General features: G+C 48.9%; 2 protein-coding genes across 3 annotated transcripts in view; one reads left to right on the top strand and one right to left on the bottom strand.

Annotated features, from left to right (window-relative positions):
- TG (thyroglobulin) overlaps positions 1–23,425 on the bottom strand; it is a 238,538-nt gene that overhangs the window by 68,848 nt on the left and 146,265 nt on the right. The gene's annotated exons all lie outside the window — the stretch shown is intronic.
- Positions 18–22,691, top strand: SLA (Src like adaptor). Its single transcript, XM_057735108.1, has 7 exons — positions 18–248; positions 9,317–9,416; positions 10,243–10,329; positions 13,221–13,324; positions 15,755–15,886; positions 19,656–19,791; positions 20,684–22,691. Exons 1-7 carry the CDS (start codon positions 71–73, stop codon positions 20,895–20,897), a joined length of 951 nt encoding a protein of 316 aa, XP_057591091.1. The 5' UTR covers positions 18–70; the 3' UTR covers positions 20,898–22,691.

Genomic DNA, 23,425 nt, shown 5'->3' with positions numbered 1-23,425 from the left:
TCACGGATGTCATCTTCACATAAAAACACCCGCCTTTCAAGAAGCGAGCTGCCTGAAAAAATGATGCACGATGTACTCTAAACTGGGTCATTCTCCACCCAGAGGGCTCGGCGCGTGGCTGGCTCTCCGTGCGGATCCCCTGAGCCATTGGCTTCGAGCGGCTTCAACAGCCCGGGGAGAGAGAAGAATGGGAAACAGCATGCGATCCAGCCCGGCACCGCCTGAGAGGCCTCTGCCCAGCCCAGAGGGTAAGTCTGGCTGCTTCGACGCAGATGGGGCAACGCAGGTGCTGAGAGCTGTTAAAACGGGGCAATGGGTACACAGGGCTTCTCTATACTTGTCTCTCTCGCTCTGCCTGTGTTAACATGCTCGTAATTAGGTGTTAAAAAAGCACGACACTGGTGCCCTGGAAGGATGCTGAATTGCTGGCATTTTTCAATGGAACTTCGAAGCAGCTGGTTCGATCCATTTATTTTATATGTGGGGAAACTGAGGCCCGCAAAGCAAATGCAATTTGTATATTAGCTATTGGTAGTCAGATTTCCAACCCAGGCCAGTCTGGCTCTGAAACCTAGGCTCTTTCTTACCAAACCCTTGCAGCTGTGATGTGATGGATATATAATATGATCTTGAGTGTACGATACTATCATGGGTATATAATAGTATCATGGGTATATAATAGTATCATGGGTATATGATATTATCAAAGCTCTGCTGGAGCGTTTTCAGTGTAACTTTACGAAGCTAGCCACTAGCCCTAGGAATTCTTACTGAAAATAAAGGAATTCTTGTGTCCGTTGGCAGGATCACAGGGGCCAGGTGTTCTAGGGGCAGGGCACGATGTGATGGGTTAAGGGAGGATGACAAGAATCGGCTTTTCCCAGAGATGCCAGGTGAAGCCAGACTCTGGAAGCTACAGAGTTGTTCAGGGATGACCCAAGAGCTGGGAGGGGACCTCAGAAATCAGCTGATTTAGGCATGTAACATAATGCAAGCATTTATAATATTAGAGATTATAAACTTAAAAAAAAATACAAACTAAAAACAAAGGAATTTCATTATTAAATTTTTTTGTAGCTCATATGAGGCTGAGATCAAACCCATCGAGCTCCGGGTTCAGGGGTGCCGGTGGCCACTAACACCCACACCTTTATTTCCTAGCAGGGCAGTGGGGGCACACCTGTGGGTGCTTTAGAAGTTGGGAAGGGGATGGTCAGGAGGTTGGGTGACCCATCAGTGTCTCCAGGGTGAGTCCTGTGGGATTTGGGACACTTGAAGCTCCCACCTTATGTCACAGCACTCGGGGCCTGGCCCCATTCTCCTAACTGGGGTGACCCCACCTGGTTCCCACATGTCCCCTGCAGCACTGAACCGGGCTGGGTTCACATGCACAGACGTCCAGCGTGGTGTCTGCCGAGCACAGCTCCGCACGAGCGGGGACGGAGCCAGGCGCCCTGTCTCCACCTGCCACTCACTCCCTGACTTCTGGGGCCCCTTCGGAAAGAAGCTGCCTTCTCACTTCTTCCAAAATGGAGACTCCCAGCTTACGCACAGTCTCATGACTTCTCAGATGCCCCCGAGTGACTGTACAGAGACCTTCCTGTTCCATCCCCAGCTCAAGTCAGATGGTGGGCGATTCTAGCAACCCTCCTTTCCAGCTCCGCAATAGCCCTCCCCAAACCTAAGGGGGAACAACAATGAGAATGTTCCCCAAGACAAAAGAGATGGAACCACGTGATTAGGTGGGGCAGAGTGTGTGCACCCCGGGGCCCCAGAGCGGCGGGGCCCTTTACCTCCCATCCAAAGCTCAGAACTGGGTGCAGTTGTGCACAGCAACTAGGCCTGCTGCCGCAAGACAGGGCCCGGGCCCCTTCTCTCACCTTCTCCAAACCAGCTCAAGTCTTAGGCTCCTCCTCTGGTCATGGCCACTTCTAGAAAACCAATACTGCCAGGCCCAGGGCAGGCACAGCCTCCATGGCCAGGGAGGCACCGCCCACGAGCGCATCTTGGATAGTTGCCTCGCCCACAGGGGCCGCGGGGGCGGCATGCTTGAGCAAACCCCATGAAAACACGGGCCTCCAAGGACTGGCCCATTTGCCTTTATTTTTTCAATGCAAATCGTCATGAAATAAGTTTCTCTTTTTCCACTGTGTGGGTGGGAGGTCGCCTCTTGAGAGGAGGGAGAGGGGTCTCCCCGACCCTCCACCCCCTGGTTCGGAGAATTCCCCAGGTCGTACCCAGTTTGTGATCCAGGCAACCACATCAGAAGCTGGCGGGTGATGGCTTTTCCATCCCCCACCCCTGAGAAGTTTCCTTTGCCATCAGTCCTAACTTGATTTCCTCTTTTCTCTGACACCTACTTGAATAGGGAGGAGGTGGTACAGTTGATACTACATTAATTAGCCTCAATTCAAATGATGTAAAGAATGTGGGTATTCATGGAACAAGCACCTCTCAGCTAACCCTTACTCGTTTGGTTGGTCTCAAATACCTAGGAGGTCCTGCAGGGAGCGGATGGCCTGAGGCCAACAGTTAGTGCTTCCTCTGACCTCGGCCGAGTGGTGGAGAGTTAAAAGGCCCCAAAGCCCCAGGCCCCAGTAGGGATCAGCAGGAGGCCAACCTGTGGATTTGTAGACAAACAAGTGTTCTGAGCAGGACTGTGAATGCCTTGGAATATGAATTTGCCCATCGGTTTCCTCCTAAACTAAACTTTCCAGAACATTCCTGAGCTCCCAGAGACGAATATCACAAAACCTAGAGAGGTAGCAGGGCTTGATGGATATAGGGCAGGTCTCAGAGTCCAATGACCTTGTTGGGCTTCTGGTATTGTCCCCTGGGAGCTGCCTGACCACAGGTGAGTCACTCAGCCTCCCACGAGGGAGGCTCTCAAATGGAGATCAAGCACTCCCTCCTCAAGAGCACTGACAGCACGGAGCAGCTGCCTGATACATGTGGGTAGAAGCGCTGTTCTTTCAAATTCCACCTGGGGTTATCTGATTGCACTAGGCTGCGTCTAAATGGCCTCCCCCCCGAAAAAGTTTTAAGGTGATAGAATTGGAGATTCTGTGACTTGTTTCCAAATCATCCCAAACAGCTCATGTTCTCTGCAGATTCTACATGTGGTTCAGACTCCTGTTTTGGGGGCCAGACGTAGGTAGTACAAAGTTGAATAAGACCTAGGGAACTCCCGAGGAGCTGGGAAATAGCATATTTCCACCTTAAAAAGAGAGTTCGGTCATATCGCGGTGATCTTTTTCCCCTCCCGGCTTCTTACCTTCTTATCCCCCTGACCTAAAGTGAGATCTCGCTGGCCCGAGGTGGTAACACAGACCCAGAGGAGGCTCAGACCCTTCTCTGTACAAGGATGGAAATAATGGTAAACTGTGCATTTACATAGCACAGAGGGTACTGCCCGGTGGGTGGAAAGAGGGATGGGTGGGGCTCTGGGGAGGAAGAAGGGGCAGGGAGTCTCAGAGCCAGCGGAGTACTTTTCAGTGAGTTGTACCCAGACCACCTGCCTCCATCCCCTGGGTAATCATCACAAATGCAGATTCCCGGGCCCCACCCTAGACCTGTTGATCAAAATCCAGGGAAGGTGGGAGGGAGCAGCACATCAAATTTCTTGCAAAGCCCCCTGGTACCTCTTGAGCTGTCTAAAGCTTGCAGGCCACAGACCTGCCCCTACACCAGCACACAAGGGAGACAGAGAGAGAGGAGAAGCCAGCTTCTCCCCCTAGGGTCTCTCTGTCCTCATTTGTAACATGGGGGTAACTCTAGTTACCTGGTGCTTATACGTGCCAGCCATGATGCCACGTGCTTTAGACACAGCGACACTGGATTCTCACACAGCGCAGGGGGTGGTCACTATTATTGTCTCTACTTGGCAGTTAAGGAAACTGAGGGACGAGAAGGTTCAGTTACTTGCCCGAGACCATACAGCTGGGATTTGAAGTCAGTAGCCTGAATCTAGAGCCCCCCTCTCCACCCCCACAGTGTATGCCTGGAGGGGACGGACTTGCAAGGAGCACACGTGTTCTCTAGAGTGAGAGAGAGCGTGGTCACCAGATTTAATGACACAGATGCTCAAGAGCCCTCGTGAGGGACAGACAGGAACTTACATCAGATCTTTGACTAGACGCACATTTCCCATCTGGTCTCACTCACCCCACTGCGGGTACCTACGATGGCTTTAGGTGGAATGTGGTGATTCAGCTTTTATATTGCATGTACAATGTTCGTATATTTCATGGATACCATACAAATTATGACTAGTCCAACAAACCCCTGATTTCACATTGCTTAGAATGGGACTAAAGTTGTTTTTTTTTTAAGTGAATTAACATGAAGAGAAACACTATTAAGTAAGCAGTAGCATAGGTGGAACTTAGCTGTGACCCGGAGAAGAGCAGGTCATCAAGAGCAGAGTCTGCATCCTCCGCTGATAGGTTACCTGGTTCTGAAATGAGGCCCTCAACTTGCTAGTTGTGTGTTCTTGGCAAGACTCTCCACCAGGCTGTACCATCTGAGAGCCTCAGGGTCTGCTCAGTCCCACTCTGCCCCATCTGACTGATGGAGAAGCCCAGAGTTTTCTGGGCCACTGGGTCTCACTTTCCAGCCCGTAACACAGAACCTACAGGCACAAGTGGTTCGTGATGACCAAGAGAACTCAGCAGACCTTCTATCAGGCCAGTCTGCCCAGCCCTCTCTTATTGTTTAGGTATTGGGGCAGGGGCGTATTTCCTGTAAAAGATGCTAAAAGTAAGGCCTGCTGTGACCCTTCCCAAGGCCATGAGTTTCAGCAGGACTCAAGGAAATGCAAAACCAGAAGCTGAATTCACTGGGTTGGTTACTCCTCTCCCACCAACTGCACTGAGCTTCTTGTGCCAACTCTGAAGTCTCACTTAAATCAGCTTTTGTCCCAACCTCTCAAGGGTCAAGGTCAACTGGGGAGAGCTTGGTAACTAAGGCCCCAAAAAAGCTGAGTGGCTCAGTGACCTAACCATGAGCTTGGAAACCCACATGCCCTCCCCCAGACATGTTCCTAAAACACCCCCAGCCTTGGTTTCTTCACCCTTTAAATAAAAACATATGTTCCGTAGCATTGCACTGGAGCAAAGGAAGTGAAGAATAGCTGCTTTAGCAAGATAGTCATCTATGGGATCTACTGAAAGGTTTTCATCATTTTAAAAGAAATGACAATGCTACTCTAAGGAATAGTAGTGTAAAAAAAGGGCCTTGTCTTCTTTTGACTAAGTAATATTTGTGGCAAGTTCTGCCTCGGTCTCCTTCCCTTTTTGGAGTCATTTCCTATTTTACACTTTCATGCAGTGTGTTCAATCTGACTCATTTTTGAGTGGAGCTATCAGTAAATATTTGGTGTCTTGAATTTCTTCTTCTCACCAAATGGAGTTTGTTTTTAGAAGATAAGAATATTTTCAAATTTATGGGACTAGAAGCTTTTCAAAATTTAGAACCTGCTGACTGAGACTGGCCTTGGTTTACAGCATGATAACCCCACCCCATGCCGTAAACTTCAAACCAGCTGGTACAGGTTGAGGAAGGCTCTGTACATATCCTTCCTCTTGAATCCTAACCCAATCAGATGAGGTCCATTTTGATATCTCCCATTTTTATACATGAAGAAATCAAGCTCAGATTAGTTAAAAATAAATCTCTCTCCAATTCGCAGAACAATTAAGTAAAGGAGACGGAATTTAAGCCAGGTCTGATTGATTTCAAAGCTAGTTCTAGCTTCTGAAAATTCTCCCTGGATTTCTCCTTTGTCTGCCCAGCACACACTTCTTCACTTGTTTCTTTATCTTGAGTCTGCAATAATCCCGTCTGCTTCCTCTGAGCTCCTCTTCTCTGTACCACTCATTTATCTGACTTAATTCAAATGCTCCGCTCTTCCCAAAGCCAGGGGCTCCAGGAGTCCATAATAATGGGTTTGAACTTGATGAGCGAACTTAAATTTCCTACCTTGCGTTTATTTCACCACAGGGACCAAAGCTCAGGGAAGACTTAGATGGGCTCCTGGCCCCAGACCTTGCTTCGAATGGCCGCCCTTCCCACAAAAGTACAAACCTAATTTTCACTCTTCCACTGACTTTGCCTTCTGTTTTTCCAACACTGGGGGAAAAGATGATAGGAGTGGGCCTGAAATTCCTTGCAAAGGACCACACAAAGGCCATGACCTTGAAGCAGAAGCTCCAACGCAAGATTTTCTCAGCGAGATTTGTGTCGTAGCTATAAAAAACATCATTATTACGGAAATTCCACAGGAAACTCAACTCTGTTATTGTGAAATTGAAACTCTCCAACCCTTTAAGCCTGTTTTCCCCCATTGAAACAACTTTTTTATAACGGGATTTTGTTTTTGTTTCTGTTTTTAACTGTATGAAAAGACGGTTGTTCTGTTTCACAGCTTTACTCTTGAATGAGAGATCAAAGCCCCAGGCCCTGTTGTAGACACACAACCTGTTTCAAGATTCCATTATTGGCACAGATAACAGATGCTGTGCCTCTCATTTCCATACTCATTTTTCAAAAGGGGCTGGTTCTGTGCTGACACCCCACTCCCACCCCCACTTTGCCTGCCATAAATCAGGTTGCCTTCTCCTGGACCCTTTAAAAACTTAGCACTATGACAGTTTTTAAGAGCCTAGTAGCACTGGGACCTCTTCACGTTTTCATTTGGTAAACCTGCCTTGGGCATCCTGGATGGGACAGGACCAGTGCTGGGCTGGCTGGGGGCCGCAAGACAGCTCCTCCTGGAGTTCATGGCCATTCCCTGATAGTCACACAAACACGAAAACACATAATGACCCTCAGCTAATTGCCTCAAAGTAAAAGCCCAGGGCCCATGAAGGGGTACAAGAGGACGGCTGGCCCTCTTCTGAGCATCAGGCTAGCATCCCCTCTGCGAGGTGCCTTCTGAGTTGATAGAGGTGGGAGGGATGAGAGAGCGGAGAGCAGGGTGTGGTCCAGGCAGCAGGAACAACCCCTTCACAGGTTCTGAGGATGGGGGAACCTGGCCTGCTGAGAAAAACACAACCGCCCAGCTCACAGCTTCAGAGGCAGTGGAGACCATGTTACTAAGTGGTCCTTCCATGTTTGGGGGCAATTAGTCCAGGAAGGACAGATTTCCATTATGAAGGCATTTTTCAACTCCTCATTTTCCAGACTAACCCACACCCCAGAGGGGAAAATGTGTCCACGCTCAGAGTGGCAAACCAGCCTCAGAACTGAGACCGATCTCCCCGGCAGCTGGACAAACCCTATGTACCAGGCCCCACTCACTGCCCAGCACCTTCCTAGGGCCCCTGCCCGACACTGTATCTGCAATTTCGTGCACTTTTTCTTAAAGAGGACCTCCAAATCTGCATAGGTTTCATGTCTCACCAAGTCTGGACCCATCCCTTATTACAACTCGGGTTTTGGGCTTCAAGCCCAACTGCAGTGCCACCTCTCATTATTGGACGGGGTCTGAGCTACATGAGAGAAGAACTTTTTTTTTTTTAATTCAGCAAAGTTGAGTGTTAGGGAAGCCTCCCCACAGGCTCAGGGGAGGTTAGCGGCCTCACAGGTCAATCCTTGCCTGGCGACCCCGCTCCTTCTCGCGGGACCTCTGAATCCCTTTCGGTTTCCAGGTCACACGCAGGGACGCTTGCCCTGACACAGTGATCATCTGTGACTCAGCTTCCCCAAGTGAACGATCCATCTGAGTGCACTCTTCCGTGGTGATCACTCACTCTCATTTATTCTTACTCATCCTCAAACTTAAGCTCTCTTTCGACTCAGTCTGATGGGGTCATATGAGTTGGAGGCTACAGGATACATAGGCTGTCAAGCGCAGGACCTAGAGGTCCCAGCATGAGGGCGTCTGGACCCTAGAACGTGGCCACCAAGCCTGCCGTGCCCAAGTGCTGGGATTTCTCCAGGTTGTCCTCGGGGGAAGGGGGCAGGGAATGACCCCTCCCCCACGTTATTGGCATATTCTCCAGGATAGCAGTCCCCAAACTTTTTGGTACCAGAGACCAGTTTCTTGGAAGACAATTTTTCCATGGACTTGGCGGGGTGGGGGGGGATGGTGGCAGGGACGGTTTAGGCAATAATGCCAGCAATGGGGAGTGATGGGGGGTGGCAGGTGAAGCTTTGCTTGTTCACCTGCCGCTCACCTCCTGCTCGGGGTGGGGATCCCTGCTCTAGAATGTGAGCTCCATGACAGGGAGACTTGGCTGGCTCTGTTCACCATACTTGGCCCACAGTAGGTGCTCAGTAAATAATTGGTGAATGAATGAGTAATGGTATGTTGCCCAGAATTTTGAGTTCAGATGTCCAGCCAGCAGACGGACTGATAAACCCAACATCACAGCAAACAGTTACTATAGTTGCCAACTTGTAGGATGTGTTGTTTCCCCCAAGACGTACCCCAATATTCCCCTGCAGCTAAAACACCTGAATTACAGCAAATCCCTTAGGCTGTGAAACAAGGCTTTGCTTAGTGTTAAAAATGCAAACTCACATGTTATCACTCTATCTCTAGTCTACAGTAAGCTGTACTTACCTAAACCAGAATGAACCGGAGACCATGCTTTCCTTTTCAAAACTTTACCAGAATTACTTTCAACATACATATGAGTAGTTGATTTTTCTACCGCCTCCACCCCCCAGGCAAAAGTCCCTAAAAGCAGCTTCCCGACACCGGTACCTTACATTCTACAGGGAAGAAGGGTTTTGTTGAGCCTCAGAGTTAATATCTCCCAGTCCTGGTGGGGCCTCAGAACTCACGGAGCTCAACCCTGACGCCCCCACCCCAATATGTTGCAGACGTGGGATGCACAAGCCCCAAGGAGGGTAGCTGAGGTGATAGTAATAGGACAGGATGTTTTCACAGCATCTCATCATTCACGGGTGCTGCTACGTACTTTCATCTTATCTCATAAAAATCCTGGAAAGAGGTATTATTAGGCCCATTTTAAAGATGGGGAAGTCGAGGCCAGTAGGCATTCTAGTACTTGCCCAAGATTATGTGGATCAGCAGACACAGGGGCAGACCCTGGAGTCAGAGCTTGTGACCTCAGCTCAAGGACCTCTAGAGCCCCCTTTTTCAGATGAGAACATCAGGGCCAGGGCAGGCTTGAGCATGAGGTCACCTGACCCTCTGGGTTCCTTCGAGCACCCTGCCTCACCATCCCTGAAGAGAGGAGGATCAGCTGAAAACTGCTTTTTCAAAACAATCAGGTGCCTTTAGCTGAAAAGTTCCCAGAAAGGTCTCACCTCTGCCCCCACCTCCCATCTGCCTTTGTTTACCCAGGACTGGACAGTGACTTCCTGGCTGTGCTGAGTGACTACCCATCTCCTGACATCAGCCCCCCGATATTCCGCCGTGGGGAGAAACTGCGCGTGATTTCTGAGTGAGTGAGCTTTCCAAAACTTTTAAAAAGCCCCCAAAAGAAGAACTCGATTTTGGTGGGAATCGTTAGATTTTAGCAATAGTTGTCCAATTCCACATGGGCCGTGGTCCTGCTGTGAGGTGAGAAATTTGGCCCATAGAGCAGGTCTTAATGCTTAATCCTTCTTATTGCTGCCAGTGCTCTAAAGCCTTCAGCAGCTTCCCATTGCCTGATGGACAAAATTTAAACTCCTTAACTTGGCTTTTGAGACCCTTTATGGTCTAGCTTCTGCTTCTTATGTTGGCCTCACCTCCCCCACACAGGCAGGGTTGATCTATATATTAGTGCAGACTCAGGAAGAGGACCCAGGGGTCTGAAAAAAACTTCTGATGAGAAACAGAAAGGTACTGCCTTCTAGCCTGTCGTCTCTCCATGATTCAGAATAGGTTGGAGAAGAAATAGGGGCTCTGAGCCCCTTTTATTTAGATCCTCACTGATGTGCTCATGTGAAACTATCTTGGTTAAATCTCGGGGTCTGTTTTGGCATGGTAAACATTTATTTTTAAAAAGCCTCCAACTGTGGAAGAGCAGCTGGGAACATCAGTTCCGGATCCCTGAAAGGTGGCTATTGCCAGAATGTGGGAAGATTTCCTCTTAGCTCAGAATGGGAGGATACACTTAAAAACTAAATTTTCATAGAGAGAAATTCCAGTTAACATGGCCAATGACAGACCTTTGAAAAGGAACATCCCAACATATTCCGGGTTAAATCTGATTACGCTGTTCATTCGTTCATTCACTTTGCCACTCCCCATTCACTCTTTTCTATTTGTTCTTGTCCTTCTAGTGAAGGGGGCTGGTGGAAAGCCATTTCCCTTAGCACTGGTCGAGAGAGCTACATTCCTGGAATATGTGTGGCCAGAGTTTACCATGGGTGAGTACATTTCTAAAATAGCATCGATAAAGCATGATCTTTATGCAAGTGACGCAGATATCTGCACAGAGAGGTCCCAGCCTGGGACAGTGGAAAGGAAGGTATTGGTTCAAGAGAGCCGCTTCTATTCTCCGCTCAGTCCCTAAGGAAGGGTGTGACCTTGTATTAACTCTTCACCTCTCTGCGACTCGATTTCCTCATTAGTGAAATGAATGGTGGACCTTGCAGCTCGAATGTGGTGTTCCTGTAGCAACAAGGATTCAGGGACTGTGGTCATGGGATGCAGCAGCCAAAAGTCAGTCTGTCTGAGTGCAGATCCCGCCTCTGTCACTCACTGGCTGTGTGACAGTGAGCAAGCTGCTCAAACTTCTAAGCATCAGTTTCCTTTCCTCACCTGTCAGATAGAGATCATAGTATAGAATGATAGGAATAATAATAAGTAGTAATGGGACCAACGTCTAGGGTTGTTAGGTGAATGGAACAGGATAATACATGGGGAGTTCTTGGAACCATGCCTGGCATTACCGCCAGCACTCAATACGTTTTAGCTACATTCTTACCAAATCACATCTAGAACACAGAGATTGCGCACTGCCAACAATGCTTACGTACCCAACCTGACAAGTGGAGAAGTCAAGCAGAAAAGGAGACCCTTTAAATAACTGGGCAAGGCAGACGAGAAAGCAAGGACTTTGCTCTCCCCTGCAGTTGGGCAGAAGAGGCATGACAGGTGGTTCTGGTGGCCAGCACGCCCCGTCCGGGACAGGTGTGGCTCAGCCCTGGCTTCCATGGCAGGACCTCAGAAAACTTCCTTAACCTCCTCGAGCCACAGTCTCCTCATCTGTCAAGCTACCAAGGCCAGACCTTGGTGTATAGGAAGGGAGAAGGGAGCTGCACTTTTCATGTGAGAGATCCAGAAATCACTTCCTTACAGTCAGGGAAGCACTCTGCACGCCACCTGCTCACCTGGGGAAGCAGAGCAAACTGCCTGAATATTTTGAAGCATGGAATTTAGTGCACTTCATTGCAGTGTTACTGATTTTGATGATGAATCTCAAAAATTATCTCTGTGCTTAGGATGACGAGACTGAGCAGAGGTGGGGCAGTAGCTGCTACGAGAGTTACGCTCTGAAAGAGAAGTGAGTCACATAACTCTTCTCAGCAGCTGTGTCACTGATCCATCCATTCACTTAGCAATCAGGCAACAACACCTTCATGTTGAAGGTGTGGTGCCGAATGCTGGCAGGAGCAGGGAGTGAGGAACCCAGATGAATAAGATGTAATCCTGACCCTATAGAGCTTCCAATCTATAGCAGATGCAATAAATGTCCTGAAAATGTAGAACAGGAAGAGAGGTGGTACAGCATGGTGGCTACAGAATTGGAAACATGCATCCCAATTCCAGCTTTTTCAGTTGTGATGTGGATAACTTAGATAAATCACTGAATCACTCTGACCCTCAGTATCTTCATTGGATAATAGTAATACTACTAATAAAAGAGAGATAATACTACCTGTCTTAGGGGGTTGATGTGGGGATTAGATTTCAAGTGCTTCTATGGTATGTGGCCAATAATTAGCATTCATGCATGGCTGTTGTTACCTTCATTGTTGTATTGTCTTCATTTTTATAAGTGGAATTTCATGTAAGGACTTGAAAGGATGAATGTCATGTACACTGAAATAATTAATATGCTACGCATTATGGAGAACTAAGGGAATAGTTGAACTATTTGGCCGAATAGGGCATCATCATGATCTTAGCAACAAAAGCACCCTTGGAGACCAGCACATAAATAAACGGTATGGGATGTTATGTCTGCATGTCTTCTCACACGTGGTACTTCAGGAGCCCTCAGCCAGCCCCGTCAATGGCCTGCTTTCATGCCACGGGGAATGTTAAAGGGTGAGAAACAGGAGCGTGTTAATATCGGCCACAGCACACACTCATCCAGACGTGTGATTAAAAGCCAGGGCCCGTTCAATGAAACAGTCAGTTAGAAAAGGATGTACAATTGCTTCTGAGTACACACCAGCCAACTGCTGACAGCATTTCCTTCCACACTGAGATCTGGCCCAACCTGGTCTGCAAAATGAGTGAGAGCCCTTCCCCTGAGAACACAGATTCCTTTGTGTCCCAGGCTGCTTTCTAAAGCGTACTCAAAGTGCCCGCTCTCCTCTGGAAGGTGAATCTTCCTTTGGAAAGCTGGGCCACAGTATTATAACTGTTTTTTTTAACAGTGAAGTGGGGGGGGGAAAGCAAGAATTACATGGAAATGCATCATGCAATGACAACTGAGTTCAAAACATGAGTTGAAAAGAGAAGATAAGGAGGAAATAGAGTGAATGCAAGGCGGGGTGTCAGGTGGTGAAATGAGGCACCACCACTTCTGTCTTTCTTTCTGTGTTCATTCATTCATTCATTCATTCATTCACAGATACATACCAAGCTTGATAACCTGGACACCAAGACAAAACCCCAACAACAGACACAGTCTCTGCCCCCATGCATGGAGGAGCTGGGTAGTCAGAGTATCAGGGATACAGACATTAAATAAACTACCAAATAGGTCCCTTATCATGTTTTAGGATGCTTTTATATAATACAGAATGGGCACAGTGCAGCTGGCATTTGAGAAACAGGATAAGAAAGATGCTTTGTGCATCTCTGTGCCATTATTCAATGACACACTTGGCTTGCAGTGGGTACTCAGGAATTTTACTTGAGATATTAAAAGAATGAATGAATGAATTGTTGATTGCCTTGCTCTTTTTTCATCCCAACAGAGGGTTTTGTATTAGCTGGACCGTGACATCATTTCTGCATCCCTCCTGTCTTTTTGGGGGGAGGGTTTGTTCAAGATACTTATGGCTGTCTTCCTCCTCCCCAGCTGGCTGTTTGAAGGGCTGGGCAGAGACAAGGCTGAGGAGCTGCTGCAGCTGCCAGACACGAAGATCGGCTCCTTCATGATCAGAGAGAGTGAGACCAAGAAAGGTGAGCAGCCTCCAACACATCTTTCCGTGCGCGGGTCAGACAGGCAGGCTCTGCTCCGAGCTGACTCATTCATCACCCGGATCAGGTGGTCTCCTCCCACGATGCACGTAAGCCATCTGGTGCAGTGAGCTCCCAGAAGCCCACACACATCAGTGCGGCCAGCACCGAAGCCGGGGGGCGAGAGCCAGACAGCAGTGACCGGGTGGGGCACTGGCACAGGCTCTGACCCACATCAGGCCTGGCAGACTCCTGCTGGAAAATTTTCCAGCAACTGAGAAAAGGCGAGAACACCAGGCGTAGGCCGCACCCGGAGCAGAGAGGACATGGGCTGCAAAGCTCTGTGACTTGGGCAGGTCATTTACTTCTCTGACCTCAGTTTTCTCATCTGTGAAATGGGGAGAAAACCCCTTCCCTGTAAGGTTGTGGTGCGATTCAAATGTAATAATATTCATTGTGCTCTTACTACAGAGCAGACCTTCAATCTTAGTCTCCGCTGTGCCCTGCAATGAAATCAAGCAGCTAAGGAACTGGGATAAGCAGATTCACCATGACCTTCATTGTTTTAATTTTCATACATCCTACACACTAAGTAATTCAGTGAAAAAGAAATAGCCAGGCTTTGTCATGGTTCAAAGCAAGGGTCCCAAGTCCTAGTTTGGCCTGTGTGAATTACTAAGAAGTCACCTCCTCTCTCTAAGCCTAGGTTCCCTTCTTTATAACATAGGATTGACCACCAGAAAGTGCTTGGCAGGTGTCTGGAACAGCATATACGCTTGAACTGGCAGAAGCAAAACATTAATAGCTTGGGCTTAGGCTAACTGAAAATTAATATTAACTTCTTAAATATAGAAGATATTTTCAAGTTCTTATCCTGCCTCTTGTACACTCGCTATCAAAGAAGAGAAAATGTAGTATCTGAGACTATCCCCCATGCACTTATGAAGCACCTGAGCAACCTGGTGCTAGAGACCTCCACCAGAATGAGCATCAGCTTTCCTTGGGGAAAGCAGGGACCATATAAAAGTGACAAAAAAAAAAAAAAATCCAGGAACAATTTTCTCTCAAAAACCTAAATATGCTGGGTGAAAGCAAGAGCAAAGCAAGGGCGAAACTTCCTGTGCAGGTCCCAGGGGTCTCCTAAGGCAGGAGACCCAGACTCAGGCATGGCCGGGGGGCGACGGGGGACAGACCCAGTGTGAGTTGCCAGAGCTGATCTAAAAATAACCAGGCTGAGCTGCAGCCGAGCTGGGGCCCGGGTGGGGGTAGCAGGCTCTGCTCCCTTGGGTATGCAAAGTTCTCATAAGTTTCCACCTGCTACCCTTGACCTGCTCACCACACTTCCAGTCCCTACTGACATTACCGGAAGACACATGCTGAACTGATTCAGAGGGCGGGCCTGGGACAGAGCGAGGGATGCCCAGCAGAATGTTCTGGGAGGCCCGCTCTAGGAGGACAAAGGTCCCAACCCAGAGCTGCCACTTCCGAGCTGTGTGCCTCTGCCGGTTTCACTCAGTGCTCGGAGCCTCAGATTCTCCATCTACACGATATTTGAGGACAATACCTCCCAGGGTCTTTCTCAGAATCAACAGACATGTTGCTCAGAAATGGCTCAGCCCCAAGCTCTGCACATGCAGCAAAAACTCAGTAAATACAAGTGTCCCTCCCTCTCACTGCCTTGTGAGCCTCTTCCCTCCTGGAACCCCAAAAGAAGAGCAGGCAGGACACTTAGACACGACTGAGGCTCAATTCTCTCACTTTCCATCTGGCGAAATCCAGGCTAAGAGAGGTACTGGCACTCACCCAAAGTTCTACTTTGATGAACCCATTTGGGGCCATTACTCTCATGGTGCTGAAGGAGACATAACACATCTCATGTTGCTGAGGAATACTCAGAAAAATGTCTTAATTGTCATATTTCCTAAATTTCTCAGAACACCAAGCATAAGTCAGAGGGAGGAGGGACCAGGAAATGGGGGCATAACTGTAAGGTCCCCTAACTGTGTGATGGAGGAAAACGACAGCACAAACATCTTGGAGCATGTACTCGGGAAAGACTCACGAATGACCACAGATCCGGGATGTAAAGGGTGCGACCCAACTGGAGTCATTTTGTTTGGTCTAAGGACCCCCAAATACGAACTCACAAAGCAAAGGCTTAGCCAGTGCATTTGAAAACCTGCATGGTGACCCGGTTCATGCAACTGGGCTTCTCAAATACCACGCTCCTGGGGTCTCTAAAGAGGGAGCTACACCCAAGCAAATAGGGTTCGAGCAGCCATTGCTCAAAACACCAGAGCACGTGTCTGGGTACCACCGTCGCATCCCAAGGCTGAGAAGGTCTCTCTGCCTCAGTGGTGGCGAGCTCCTTAGCTGCTGGCCCTTGTGTGGGGTCACGTGAAATGCCACTGACTCGTCCTCCACTTGCTGCAGGTTTTTATTCGCTCTCCGTGAGACACCGGCAGGTGAAGCATTACCGCATCTTCCGTCTGCCAAACAACTGGTATTACATTTCCCCAAGGCTCACCTTCCAGTGCCTGGAGGACCTCGTGAATCACTACTCCGGTAAGAAACACTCCATCGGGACGGATGCACGACGCCCCTCTTTGCTAACTGCCCCCCGCTCCGTGCACTCAGTCTAGGCGGCACACAGGTCACCAAGACATGCCCGGTGATCTGCTTTGCTCTCTTGCCCATCTCCTGCTCTTTTCTAGGTTCAGATTGTAAATTTCAGGCTAACAGAGACTGAATGTGAATGCTGCCTAAGTATGTAAAACGCAGCCAACCTCAACTTCACCCTCTCCCCACCTGTGAGTGAAACGAATTAGGATGCCCCTACGTTCACAACCACAGACAGTCTGCACTTCCTTAAGTGGATAGTACTCTTGGGCCTCTGGGGCTTTGTTCTGAAATGCCGCTCATTTCCCCTTTTCTGTGTCTCAAAATCCTCGCCAACCTTCAAGGCCAATAGGAAGCCACCTCCTTGATGAAGCCCTCGGCGTTAGAAGACGAATGGCCTGTTTTCTCTGCTCCCCTAGCAGGTTTTTCTCTCTAGAACGCTGGGCGTTCTGCCTGGTGACCTAGTTAACTGTGTACTAGTCTGTGTTTCCTAACACGCTCTTAGAGACCAGGGATTATACTTCATTCATCCGTACGCCCTTCCTGGGCCCAGGAGAGAGGTCCAAGTGACCTGTGCTGAGCAGGAAGGGAAGCATCTTCCAAGATGGGGGAAGCAGAGCGGCGTTTGCTGGAGATGATGGTATATGGTGTGTAGAGTCAGAAGAGGACCTTTGAATCAGACTGTGAAAGGCCTGAACGCCAGGTCAGGAGTTAGGGTTTTACCCTATGGAAAAGGGAGAAATACTAAAAAAGGTGGCTACGTTTCTAAGAGTTGGCTCTTCTAGTGTTCATATCCCAGATCTGGGCAACCTTGGGCTGGCGGTTCACCTCTGTGCCTTTTTCTCTCCGTGTAACGCAGATGCTAACTGTTCCTACCTCACAGGTGTTGTGAGAGTGCACTGAATTAGAGCACAGAAAGTCCTGACGCGGGTGCCGGGCACGTAAACGTGGGCTCCTGCTATGTGAGCCACAGTGCCCCCGGCCAGGAGGGCTCCCTCCTCTCTGCTTCTGCCATGTGAGAGGGAGGAAGACAGAAGTTGCTTTCACTTTGTCAGCATCTTCCCCCTTCCAGATTCAAGGTGTCTGAGCCCACACCCTGGGTTCTTTAGGATGTAGGATCATGAAGGACATTTCAAGGTGAAAGGAGGAGTCCACGGGGCTGGGGGATCACACCTGGCCTGGGGGAAGTGCAGGTCTGGAAGGAGGAATGGCCGCTTGGGAGACCCAGGCCCAAGCTCGGGTCCGGGTTCCGTGAGACTGTGGGCAAAGATGTCTACCTCCCAGAGCCGTGGTTCCCCCTTCATGGAAAATGAATGAGAGCGCCCCCCTGCCGGTGGTTGTCATGGTTACTGAACATGATGGTTCACGTAACGTGCCCATCACAGCCTGGCACATGGCGGACGCAAAATAAATAACAAATATTACTCCTGTGATACCTGAACACCTAGCAGCTTAGCTGAAAATGAAAGAGGAAGGGAGTCCTGGAAATAGTCAACTTCTACTGATCGTGAGTAGAAGTTGGTTGTGGTATTTGGCTTTTAATAAGAATCATCTGAGAGGTGTGGTGACCATAAATTTTGCATAGACAAAAGCAAACATGAAAGAGATGCTGGCCCAGCAAAGATTCTTATGGACCGGGAGGTCCAAGTGGCTTCCAGGCCGCAGACACCTGAGGACCTCCTGCCAGCGCAGAAGTATTGCCTTCCAAAGATGTGCCCTGGCCATTGCACATCAGCACAGGGATCGCAGACAGCAGTCACCTCTGCGAATGACTGAAAAGGGTCTGGAGCCCTGAAGGGCTTCCAGTCTCTTCAGGACCCCAAGGTGGGAATAACGTGGCCAATTTACAACCCACCAGCTTCCTCCTAAAGGCACAGAATCAAAGAAGTCGTGCGCTAAGCAGTGCGAACAGACAATTTTGTTTTATGAGTTACTTGTATTTATTATCCTGGTGCCCTTGGGCAAATTATTTAATATCTTGGAGCCTCAGTTTCTGCATCTATAAAATGGGAATTAAAATGCCTCATAGAATTATTATTAGGACAAAAAAAAAAAAAACATGCCTGTGAACCTTGAGCAAATGACTTGCCCCCAGGGTCCTTGGTTTTCTCATTCCCCAAACGGGCATGACGGGACTGACAGCCTAGAGTAGCTCAGGGCTCCCTGAGCTGACGCACGCCAGGTTCGCTAGGCACCGGGCTCAGGCTGCATGCTCAGAAGTCCTCTGCTTCTTTGCCAACATGTAGTTCTCACCCTAAGTATCAACCTTGCTAAGGAAGGACACTCCCTGTGCTCTGGTTTCTTTTGTCTTTGTGTCTGTCTTGGTCTCCTTCACCTCCTAGCCTGGGAGGACGTTTCAGTGTCCAACCAGTGACAGTAATTATTTCAGGTTCACATCCAGTTAAGCTCTCTCTAACCTCAGGGTCCAATCTCACATTTCCCTGTGCAAGCCAGCGTGGGTGGACATTTGAGTCCACGGTGAAAGTTATGCGGGGACCAAGCACTATTGACTGCCACCCTCTGACAGCCTGGGCTTGCTTCTTCAGCTACAACTTCCTTTTGTTCTTTGCAAGGACACCCCCAGAGCTCCATCAATGAGATGGAGGCAGAGCCCGCCTCAGGGGCCATGCGCGTCCTAAACCCTGGTGATGGATATGCTTGGGGCAAGGGTGGCCGCGAGCCACACCCTCAGCCACCTCATCTCCCCCAGGATGTGAGACCCCCCTGGGCTCTTCAACCTCAACAGGGCCACATAGAGTCTCCTCCCTCTGTAAGAACATCGGAACACAGCAGGCCGAGTCTTTCTCATGACGTCGTGGGCTATGGGAAGGCTTCGAAGAGACAGAGGCTCTGTCTTAAAGCTCCTGAAAAGATGGGGGTCCCTGGAAGCTCAGCTCTGTCCTACTAGCAGAGGGATGAAAGGAAAGGATTTATTTAATTTTCATCCTCTTTGTATCTAGGGTAGAGAAGAGAGATGTTTCTTCCTTTTTTTTTCATTCATTTTCTCCTTTTTGCCTTTTATCATATGGCTTTTCTCCTCCTATTTCTGTGTCCTTTATCCTTTTTGTTCTGTCTTTGCTTCTTCCCCTCCCTCCCTCTCTCTGCCTCATTCCCCTCCTTCTTGTTCCATCTTTCTCCCTTCCTCCCGCCCTCCCTTCCTTCCTCCTCCCTCTCCCCCTTCCTTCCTTCTTTCCTTCTTTCCTTTATCTCCCTTTCTTCCCGCAGATGCATCAGCCCCACCCGTGCTGGGTGGAACCCTGCTCTGTGTGCCCTGGGGAAGCCGCCTTGCACGCTGACTCCCCGGCACAGAGGAGGCTCACCCAAAGCTGACGGCCCTACGCCTTGGTGTGAAATCACTGAGTCTGGGCCCTCAAGCGGGTTCTCTGCCAGCTGTTCTCACTAGTGAACGCAGTCCCCTCATCCAACCGTGGAGGAAACAGGTTCAGACAGGGTCAAGGTGATTCACTATCTGGGTGGAGCTAAAACTCAAACCCAAATTTGGTGGCTTCTGGATCTAGACTACTCTTTACTCGTGTCAAGCTAAGCACAGTGTGCACTCAGGACATGTTAACATTTCTTCAGCAGCTGGGCATGTGACTCTCAGCCCTTCGCAAATCTCAGCCTCAGTTTCCCCTTGTGAATATCGAGGGGCCCGCACCCCACACCGGCCGGGGCATCCCAGAGTCACTGACCGGTTCTCTGCTTCGCTCCTCAGAGGTGGCCGACGGCCTCTGCTGTGTGCTGACCACACCCTGCCTCACTCAGACCACGTCTGCCCCGCCAGCAGTGAGGGCCCCCGACTCAACCGTCACCTTGCGCCAGAAGACCTTCGACTGGAAGAGGTTGTCCAGGTATGTGTGTGTGAGTATATGTGTGTGTGTGTGTGTGTGTGTGTGTGTGTGTCTTCCATGAACGTATAAGCCCAAATCCATTACGTGAGCCCAGCACATGAAAAACATGGCCAGGTACCGCTGGCCCTGCTGAACCCTCGCTCTGAGCAGGTGCAGAACCCAGGAATCCCTGTGTCCCCTGGGAGGCAGACCCAGCCTCAAGCCTCACACCCTGGGTGGCATGGGCCTAGCCACTCCCCACCACGGCCTCAGTTCCCCCAGTTCTGCAAACATTTATTGAGCCCTCCTTTGGTGTTAGCCGAATATTTTCTAGCTGAATGATACCACCTTGCTTTTTTCTAATTGTTAGTATCCTAGAGAGTAACACACAAATCAATCTTGTATAATTTTAATATTACTGCAAATGCAATCATGAAGCTTAAACACAGCAGTAAAATCCTAAGGTGACTTCATTTTTTTAAGCGAAAAAAAATATCTTCCCTTATTTGTTCTATCTGGTCATCAGCTATTGCATTTTTAGGGGTATCTGTAGTTGGGGATTGGTGGGTTATCTTATTAATTAAACACTGATCCAGACATCCCCTTGGCAAATTCAAAGAAAATCAGTGATCAGAATTGCTGGAAACTTTGTAAAACAGCTCTTCCTTGTAAACATAATGAAGGAATATTCATTAAAACTTACAGTTGGAAGTTTTAGCCATACAAGGAAACGGCGGTTCAGAGAGGTTGAGTGATTTCTCTAAGATTACACAGCCGCGAATGCAAGAAGCAGAATGAAAATGCTAGATGAATATTAACCAGGCTCTTCATTTGTTTTTCTTCCTTTTCTCATTCTCCTGTCCTCCACCCCACTATGTCCCTCTCTTTTGCCCCCTCCTCTGCCCACTCGCAGACGGCAAGAGGACCCGGAGGGGGCAGAGAACCCGCTCAGCGTGGATGAGTCCCTTTTCAGCTACGGGCTTCGGGAAAGCATCGCCTCCTACCTGTCCCTGACAGGGGATGACAGCAGCTCCTTCGATCGAAAGAAAAAAAGTGTCTCCTTGATGTACAGCGGGAGCAAAAGGAAGAGCTCTTTCTTCTCGTCACCGCCATACTTTGAAGACTAGCCCAAGAACAGATACCATGGTGTTTGCCCAAAATAACAGAGATTCGAACTGTCACCTGGGATCTTGCAGACAGGCACATTTCCCTGGTCCCTGGGGAACCCCACGTCTTCCCGAAGCCAAGAGAAGCCACGTGGAGAACCGAACTCTCATCTTCTCTATTGGCATCATGACAAAGGGACCCCTGCCTGGCGTCTGATCAGGCACATTGCAAAATGTGAACTCCTGGCATCTTCGAGCGAGGGTTCAGAAGAGCCCTGCACATGTTCAAGTGCACGCCATGGTTGTAGTAAAGACAAAGACGCTGCCTCACAAGAACGTGCACAAGGACTGCTCTCCAACACACTGCCCCAGCAGGCTCGCTCTGAGGTCACTAGAGAAAACCTCTGAGTGAGAAGAGCCTGAGAAGAAGATGAGCCAGAAGCTGTGGCCTGACAGAAAGTCTGGGTTTGCAAATTGGTCGCCTGCATGGAACTTTTGTAACCAATCTGTAAAGAGACCTCTGGGATGCAGCTCCTCTATTTTTAAGGGAGCTCAGTGACACTAAACGCTAACCTTCCTTACGAGCCCTGCATTGGGAGATCCCTTTGGGCTTCTTGTTCCAAATCTACGTGTGCAGAAGTCAGATGGCCTCCCTATATCTGCTGAGACCAAGACAAATGCGAGAGGGGCTGACTGCCGATAGGGAAAGCATGAGGGTAGGCCTGGAACTGGGCAAGATTTCATGACATTGCCTACCATGGCTTCACAGCACACAAAGCGCTTCTCTGGGATGCTGAGATTCTTGCCTATGTTAATGTATCAATTATTCTTTCATGATAGTGATTGCCAGAAAAGGCACTGTGTTAAGTTCTGTGTAAGGTGTCAGGTCAAAAATATGTGTATATATATATTTATATATTTATACATATATTTATATATATATACAGGCCCCAGCAGTGTAGACAGGGAGAAAAGTGTATAAACAAATATTGTGAAGGGGCGGGGGTGTAAAGGAGAAATCAGCTCACAGCTTTGGGTGGGACCGGGGTTAGGTCCGGGTGACCTGGGAGCTCATGTTTCAGCCAGATCTTTAGATAGTGCAAGGGTTGGGTGGACTGGATAAGTGAGCATGGTTGGATTTTTTTGCAAAAAAGGAAATTGATAAGTTCTAAAGAAATAATTCATCCAGTATCTTATTCTATAAAGAGTCTGGCAGCCACATGGATAAAAATGCTCAGCTCCAGAGAAGATGGGAATCAGAGTGGCTTAATTATGTCAAACATAATTTTAAGAGATGAGACAGAGAACAGCAAAGTTCTAGAGAAGGAGAAGCCTCTATCTCCGGATGCTGTTAGGAAGGGGGCTGCCGACGTCTCCGTGACCCATTTTCCCAGTTGCAAAGGGTTTTGGGGGGAGGAGGGACACTGCTGATAGGAAAAGTCTGTCTGTTCAGCCTGTGCATTCTGTCTGCCTGAGATCACTGCGCTGGTGGGGCGTGCATATGGGTTTACACGATTTTCTGCATCACCAGATTCCAGCGTGTTTTTCCAAGAAGACATTTGTGGTTTTCTCAACACTCCCCAAAGGCTGTTTCTAAAGGGCCAGCCAATGTATAGGAAATGAATGTAACTCTGGGGACACCGGCTCCCGCCATAAGGCAGGGCGACCTTGCAAACTCCAGATAGTGTGTACGACGTCTTCTGTTTTGTTTTCCGTTGTGACTGATGTGGTTGGAACATTTGGGGGGTACAAGGAGGGACTTCTAAGTGGGAAGCATTACATTTTGCTAAATCATGTATTTATTCCTGATTAAAGTAAACCTAATAAATATTTAATTCTTGGAATGTGGGGGGAGCTTCCTGGGTGAGGGGGGTGGGTGGTTCGTTCAGAAGCTCTGTGGGTTTTGAATTTTCAAAGAAACTTGCAGCTGGAGAGAGAGGAGACCAGGGAACACAAAAGGAATCCACACTGGTTAGTATCTTGGCTTCTCCTTGAGGCGCAGCCTTAAGGAACCAGGGTTTTGTGACATTTGAGGGTGGTTCATCCAACCTGAAGGTGGATGTCCAGGGATCGAGCAATTGTTTATGAAAATTTGGTCTCACCTAGACACTCCTGTACATTACTTGTGATATCTCTGCTATTTGTTCTTCCAAGAATTTCTTTCTAAAAATATGTTTTTGGACACCTACTAAATACCAGACACTGTCCTGGATGCTGGGCCCATTGCAGCGAAAATCAGAGGAGGTCCCTGTGTGTGTGTGTGGGGTGGGGGGGGTTGCCCTTCCCTCCCTAAGTCAGCAGGGGTGGCGCGCTTCGTTCCTCCCCTTCCCGCTGTCTGCACTTCCTGGCAGCTTAGGCTCAGCCCTGCAGATGAGAACAAGGCCCTGGGATGACAGAGAAACACCTAGAAGGAACTTGAGCCCCGAGAGATCACGGGATACCTGTACTCTTCACCTGGGAAAATGTTATGGGAAAAAGAGGAAAGGAAACGCATTTGTCATTTAAGCTGCTTTCATGATGGGTCACCTTGTTAGAGCAGCTGAGAATTT

This window comes from Hippopotamus amphibius, chromosome 5 (genome assembly GCF_030028045.1).
Source record: "Hippopotamus amphibius kiboko isolate mHipAmp2 chromosome 5, mHipAmp2.hap2, whole genome shotgun sequence".
Classification (NCBI taxonomy): Eukaryota; Metazoa; Chordata; class Mammalia; order Artiodactyla; family Hippopotamidae; genus Hippopotamus; species Hippopotamus amphibius.
This window is presented reverse-complemented; position numbering and strand designations above follow the sequence as displayed.

What these genes read in the sequence shown, in the direction of transcription:
- SLA (XM_057735108.1), top strand. Translation starts at nt 71, where the DNA reads ATGTACTCTAAACTGGGTCATTCTCCACCCAGAGGGCTCGGCGCGTGG. An exon ending in GCCTCTGCCCAGCCCAGAGG is followed by an intron (nt 249 to 9,316) that starts GTAAGTCTGGCT and finishes TTGTTTACCCAG; the next exon opens with GACTGGACAGTGACTTCCTG. An exon ending in CCTCGTGAATCACTACTCCG is followed by an intron (nt 15,887 to 19,655) that starts GTAAGAAACACT and finishes TTCGCTCCTCAG; the next exon opens with AGGTGGCCGACGGCCTCTGC.